General features: G+C 34.8%; 1 protein-coding gene across 1 annotated transcript in view; it reads right to left on the bottom strand.

Annotated features, from left to right (window-relative positions):
* Positions 1-478: 478 nt before the first annotated feature.
* LOC131874678 (uncharacterized) overlaps positions 479-7,709 on the bottom strand; it is a 93,910-nt gene continuing 86,679 nt past the window's right edge. Inside the window, exon 3 of the mRNA XM_059218582.1 lies at positions 479-1,015. Coding sequence (XP_059074565.1) covers positions 965-1,015 — 51 coding nt within the window. The 3' untranslated portion in view covers positions 479-964. The remainder of the gene's footprint in view (positions 1,016-7,709) is intronic.

The raw sequence follows: 7,709 nt of genomic DNA, 5'->3' as shown, positions 1-7,709 counted from the left end.
GCTTGATTGACATTTAATAGGTCTCCACATTCTAGCCCCACATCCATGTTCTTGGAGCCCTTACTATGAACCATTTTTTTTATTTTAGAAGATAACCTATGTAACTGCTTGATAGTTTAAGGGATGTGTATTGTACCATAAAGACACTCCACATGTACCTCCCTCAGTAAGGTAGAAATCTCATTGTTTATAAGGTCTCTAGACCTTCGAGGTAAGAGGAAAGTTCAGCTAGTGTCACAACTCAAGTGTTGTGTCACTGGACCTCTATCTATGAACAATGGATAGGCATTTTACCCTAATAAAGTAGTATCTTACCCTTGAGTACTAGGTTGTAAGTGCTTATGATTGTCTTGAATTATTAATGTGTTACACCAATGCAAAAAGATTTTTTCACTAATCTATTCCCACGTACAAAAATCTAAAGCATTAAAATCAACAAACAAACTATCTGTTGTGTATTCCAATTGTTTGCAAAAATTAGAAGTGACCAGAAACTAAAACCAAACTAGAGTATCATGATTGTAAAATCTCCACTACAATTTTCATGATCTGCAATGCAAACATTGAGTTTTTTACCACATTTAGTCATTTCTAGGACATAATGACCTTATTATCTTTCTTTTATCTCCTCCATCAACAAGTCAAGCCTGTACCTCATAAGTCTAGTGAAAGGTGAGACTTCAACAAAACCATCATTATGAAGATTTTTTTAATCTTTGACGTCTAGATTTTCCCTTTAGTCACTTAGGTTTGCACCCTTATATTTGCATTCAAAAGTTTCCACAATCCAAAATCATAAGAATAGTCATCTTCTTAGTTGCATTTTCATCCTTAAACTTCAAGAAAAAAATTCAAAAACATAGCATAGCTTGCTTGCATTACACTAAGTTCATAGCATCATAACTAGTATAGCCTCCACTTTAATTGGCATCTTTTCCATCCATAGAACAACACTAAGTGTGTCTCAAAGTCTTGTATTGTCGACAGCAATTTTGATCCAAAAGGATATGACTCCCTGAATATTTTATAGTCAACACACGAGTGTAAGCTATAAATAAATAAATAAACCCTACAATTTACCCTAGATTCAATCCAACTAGTACAATTAACTTTGATAATCCTTAGAGTCACATCATACACACTGAATGAGAGATACCTTACAAGAATTAGATGACAAATTTTCCTTGACAAACATCAACAACAACACACAAAGACAAAGATACATACCCTTAGGAGAACCCATCAAATCAACTTTGAAGAAGCTAATCTATTCAAATGTTATTACACTCCCAAAAATAAAACACCTTGAACTAGGACACCTCAAACCATCATGGTGGAATGGCAATGACTTCTATGAATAACATGGGACCAAATGACATAAAACTCTAAATTGCATAAGATTGAAGAACATCATTCAACACCTTATCGATCAAAGTGCCAATACTATTGAAGGTCATCCCAATAAGTCACCTAATGAGGAATTAGGTATATGTCAAGATAGTTTTTCCAATCACAATCAAAATAATCCACCTATGTCTAGCAATGGATTTTTCTAAAATAATCACACCAATGACATATCTATTTTGGGTGATTCTATAATAGGCTATCCAAGAAAAAAATGAGCCAGAAGTAGCATCTCCCATCATGCCATCATTCCTCAAAGCACCACAACAATGACCCACTTCAAGATACATAGCCAATGATTATACGTTTTGCATTTACCCCCAAGGGCTATCCATAGTAGAAATATAAGCTAATCCATTTCTTTATACAAATCCCTTAAAAAATTTAAGAAAAACTAGATCCAATGGCTCCATATGCTCCATTCCCAATCAAACTTACTCAAGAGAGTCCCCTTCAAAATCAACTTTTATCATATACCAAAACATGGACTCCATGTAAGAATCCTCTGTTCATACCCAAACTCATATCCCATCCATAGAATTGGATCCATGTCATGAGGATAATCCAAAGACAAAAGAAACAAGTCCTAATGTAAATCAAGATCAAGAACAAACCTTTCATCCAATCCATTTTTTTACCAAGATCCCATCTCTCAAGAGTATTATGATGATACCCTCATCCATTTTTATTTTATCCAATATGATCCCCTTCTATCTCAAGAGTGAAGTATCCTTCCATGTCCCATTCATAATTGACCTATGAAGCAAGATCATGATATCCCTTCCACCCTATCCAATGGTCCAATTCAAGAGCAAAGAACATTTTCTACTCTATCCAATGATCTTCTCCCATGTCAAGATTAGAGTATATCTTCAGTTCCATATTTGTCTCAAGATCTCACCTCTCTAGATGATCTCTTTGTCTAGGCTCCTAATTTCCCTCAAGACCCATTTCCACCCACCTCCCTAGATGATCCCATTGCTCCACCTAATTCCCCCTCATAATCCTAATCCTTCCCAGGATCCCATTACCTCTAACCAAGTTGTTCATTAATACCTTACATATCAAATGGGTTCCTCTACTTTCATGTAATATGTCCTACTTCATGATCATGCCATTCCTTTCACATTATATCCTCCTCAAAATGAACTTGCATCTTGTCTCGAAAGCAACAAGTATCCCATTGGTAGAAATATTTGGCAAATAATTCATTATCAAGGCAAAGGCTTATGCTTACATGAATAAGGTAAATTAGGACCCCTTCATATCAATAAATTTTTTATTATCATGGCCTTAGGTATATAGCTCACCCTCAATATGTTAATATTTTTTCTAGAACGGGTCATCCCTTCTAAGCCCAAACATGTACATATTCGTTCATCCTCCAAATCCATTATGGGTCCTTGTATCCCAAAAATAAAGCCTTCATCCCTTCCATCCATATTAGGTCCTTATATCCCTCGATCTACTATCCATATCACCACTAGCTCACAATCCACTTGTTGGTTCCCAAGTCAATAGACTCCCAAACCCTAAAGGATTAGCCACTTTCTTATTCTCAAGTTCAAGGTTGGATTTGGCCAATGAATGAGATTAAGTCACTAGACCGAAATCTCCTACAGTTTGTGATTTGCAAAACCAAGGTGGGTCTCCCTAAGAAATGTCTAAATGACCTACTTTATTTCATGTTCAGACATTGCAAACTATAGCAGATATCCCAAGGAAAATATACCAATGAAAGTTTATAATCTTTAGATTTGGCTACAATCTTGGCTTCTCAATTCATTCAACCATTGGGATTGATTTCTACACTAAAATTACTTCTAGAAATAGAAGGAAAATGATATTTTGATTTTGAATACTTGGGACCAAAGTGAAGTAGAACTTGTATAACCTTGACCAATACCAAAGAGAGGGCAGCGGAGTCATATGGAAAACATTTTATGTTGTCATGTTTCAAACATGCTCTGAAAATCTTATAAATGTTATTACCTGGTAACAACAAGATCACTAAATCATATCATACAAACCTTCTTAACAATCCATTTGGAAACATAAAAATCCCATTACATTCATGAAAGCATTTACTCTACCCCTTGAATAGAAAGAAATCACAACTTGCAACTCACAACGACAAATGTTCTTGAAGAATGTGAACAATCCTTGATTATTTTAATTCAAAAAAAATTACATTTCAACCTGGAGACAGTCACATGATAAGATTAACTCAAGAAATATAGTTCAAAACATAAAAATATCACAAACTAATGACTAACTTCCGTATACTTCACATGGAACCCTTCAAAATGAAGAGAAAAGAAGAATAAAAGGACAAAAGAGAAACCCTAGAATGAACCTAAAAATGACACATGGAATTCATCTCTCTGTTTGATTTTCAAATCTGAATTTGAATATTCTTTCTTCCTTTGATCTACATCCTAGGGCTTGCTTGTGACACCTGGCAGCCTGAGAAAAACTCGAACACTTTCACACTTTTCTTCTCCCATGCTTGCAACTGAAAATTTTGTCTCATTCAACCTCACATATTTGCTTTGACAAATAAATTTGTCTCTTGCTGTTTCAAGCCCTTTTACTTTTGTTTGTAGTTTTCATTTTTGTATCATTCCTTTTGTCTCTATTTGTAGCTTGCATTTTATCTCTAACCAAATTTAGTAATCTCCTTTCTAAAGGTGGTTGGCTTGTCATTTTTTGGTTGAAGTTCATTTTCCCTTGACATTCACTTTCACCTTAAGTGAAAATATTTTAATTGCAATAAGACATCTTTGTCAAAAAATAATACTCTTCCATTTGGCACTTAAATAGAATTATTCTATCTCTTCCCATTTATCATATGCCTTTGACAGAGATATTTTGTTAAGTGAATGTTGTATTTTACTCTTGTACCTTATCCTCTTCTAAAACATAAATTTGTTTGTCTGGAGCTTTCATCTTCTTCCCAAAGACATTCCTATTGAAATTATTCACCGAGTAATGAAAATAAAAGCCCATTATCATGGAGTGGGGAGTGTTTGGCATACTTTTCACATCATATCAACAAATTTTGAGCTGGGTGAAAAATAACCATCCTGCTACTGCACTTTTAATCTGTTTGACTGAAATTTTTCTCCAACTTACCTTTTTCACTTTAGGGGTGAAAATAATTACTCATTTACAAAATATTTTCACTAAGGTGAATATCAAGCCAAGAAATTATTGGGTACAAACCATCTTTACTGAAAGTCACATCCCTGCCTAGTAAAGATATGAGCATATGTTGGGTTTGAAACAGGCTTGGTGATTTAATTTGCCCCACCATGCACGACCCTATTAGGTTTGAAATAATTCTAATTTGTTGCAAAATAGATGCTCCATTATTCTTTTGATGCATCCTGTCATCATCTTTCAAAAAATAATTATGTAGGCTTGTTGAATGCAGAGTATTGCCCCATTTAAGCTTAGTGTTGGACCTCAAACTGAAACAAAACATACAAAGAATATTGCATTCAAAACAACTCCAAAGCGTAATAGCCATGTTTTGCATGACCATTATCATAAAACACTACATTAAAAATCAGACAATCTGCAAGAAAGCTTCAGAATCATGAGCATATGAAACAAGATAATCACAACCCTTTACTGTATTTGCTGCATTGGAAAATATTTGGTCCATCATTTATGGTTTGCAGGCATGGAATATAGGGGTATCACCGTCCATGGCTACTCATTCATTTCGAGCAATAACAAGCCTCCTCACACCTTGTCAAGGCTCCATTACATTGCAACCTCTATTCTTCTTGCAATCCTTCCAACATTCTCAAATGCTTAACTCATTCCTTCTCAATCCTAGCTCCAACAAAGGAAATGACATGTACCTACTGAAATCCATTACTGGTGCATCTCTTCAGAACATATACCTTACTACCAAAAGCACTGAGATTAATCCACAACACTTGCATAACCGCGATCTTGAATTCAACTTATAACCACAAATTAAGTAGTCCACAATGCAATGCCAAATTCATGAAGTCTTAAATGCCCTATTTGATCCTCTACAACACCCACATGGTTGTTTCAGACCCATATTTCCTTCGGTGCCTTTATCAAGCAGTACATACACCTTGGCTAGAATTAGACATCAAGTAATGAGTGTTTCTCCCTTCCTCCTTAGGTGTCCATTCTCTCAGCGTTGCCATGCAAATCGCGTGGTCCTTACCAATTTTTTATCGAACACTCTTTTTATTAAGATAGTTGATGCTGTTTGATTTTTGGCTTCCATCGTCAAAGACAAAATCATTGTCATGCATCGCTAAACTCTCAGATCCACCGTAGTTTTTTGCATTCACTGCATGCTTCATATTTTTCTATTGTAATTTGTTTTTCTTAGGATTCTTACAAATAAAAGCATGCTATGTATGCAGTTAGAGCTTTGTTCAGAATCATCACCATATAGTGCATGCCTATAGAAAATTAGTTATTTCCAACTAAATATAGCATGCTACACATGCTATGTTATTTTAGAGTTTTCTTGTTATAATAAACAGTTTTTTATTAGTAGAGTTAACTGTTGTTAGTTTTTCTCTATGGTGACTTTAATAAAGGTTGTGATCTCTATTGAAAAGCCAACCTTTTTGTAATTTCAATTATCTGGGTCTGCATTAAAATTAGAGTATTTAACAATTTATGAATCTGATTTGTGAGGGATATGTATGTTAATTTATGTATTGGTGTTATTGTTTGCTTTCTGTTATTTTATTTGATTAATCAGTTGGCTCACAAGAGATAGAGTAGTTTCAGATTCTACAAGTGGTATCAAAGTAGGTAAAATTGTTTTGGGTTAAAGTTTTATTGTTGAAATTTTGCCAAAGTTAATCATGTCGAATTATAACCATATGCCCATTCTAGAATTTGATGGGAATGATTATGATTATTGGTGCATTAAGATGCTGACCTTTTTGATTGGAAAAGATTTGTGGGAGATTATTGAATCAGGTTATGAGGAGCCAGCAGATTGGAATGCCCTTACAACCAATGAAAGAACAACAAGAAAGGAAGAAAGGAAAAAGAATGCTCAAGCTTTATTTCACATTCAGATAGCTCTTGATAAGAGCTTATTTCCAAGAATATCAGGAGCAACAACTGCTAAAGATGTCTGGAAGACTCTACAAGAAGCTTATCAGGGTAGTGATCAAGTTAAAGTGGTCAAACTTTAGACATTGAAGTGAGAGTTTGAGAATTGAAAGATGCAAGAAGCTAAAAGTATAAGTGATTATTGTGTCAGAGTCAAAGATGTGGTCAATAAAATGGCTACACTTGGGGAAATTGTAAGCAATGAAGTTTTGATAAAAAAGGTGTTGAGATCTTTGACACCTAGATGGAATCATGTAGCAATAATCATAGAAGAAAGCAAGGATTTGACAAAACTACAGTTCGATCAACTGGTTGGATCTCTGATGTCTCATGAAGAAAGATTGAAAGATTCTTTTGAAGGTGTAGAGAAAGCATTTTCCTCTAAATTGCTTATCACAAAAAATGAAGATGCAAGTAGCAGTAGTGCCCAAATCAATCAAGGCAAAGGTAAAGGGCAAAGCCAAAATTCTTCAAGAGGAAGAGGTAGAGGTGGCTCAAGAGGAAGAGGTGGTTCCAGAGGAAGAGGTAGAGGCAAATTTGATAAGAGAAATGTTCAATGTTACCATTGTAATAGGTATGGCCACTTTGAAAGAGAATACAGATTGAAAGAAGGTAAAAGCGCTAACTATGCTCAAGAAAGTAGTGAGAATCCTCCTGATCACTTATTTTTATCTTATGCCAAGGGTCAAAATACTAGTAAAGATGTTTGGTACCTAGATTTTGGATGCTCTAACCATATGACAGGGAATGAGAAGTTTTTCTCAACATAGGATGGAAGTTTCAAATCCAAGATCAAGCTTGGTGATGATAAATCATTGGAGGTTGCTGCCAAAGGAGCTATGGAGGTCCAAACAAAAGAAGGTATAAAGAGTATTCCTGATATTTATTATACTCCACAATTGAAGCACAATTTGTTAAGTGTTGGGCAGCTATGTGAGAAAAATTATAAACTAGTTTTTGAGAATAAGACATGTACTATCTATGATAAGAATAAGGGTAATAGGGTGGTCATTGTTGTTCCTATGACAAGAAATAGGATGTTCCCCTTGAGGTTTGGTGAAAATAACAACAGTTTGGCAAATATGGCTTATGAGGATTCAAGTTGGTTATGGCATCTTAGGTATGGGCATTTAAATTTTCATAGTTTGAAGTTTCTAACCTCGCATGCATTAGTTTAT

This window comes from Cryptomeria japonica, chromosome 3 (genome assembly GCF_030272615.1).
Source record: "Cryptomeria japonica chromosome 3, Sugi_1.0, whole genome shotgun sequence".
Classification (NCBI taxonomy): domain Eukaryota; kingdom Viridiplantae; phylum Streptophyta; class Pinopsida; order Cupressales; family Cupressaceae; genus Cryptomeria; species Cryptomeria japonica.
Note: the sequence above shows the minus strand (reverse complement) of the source record. Positions and strands in the feature narration are given on the sequence as shown.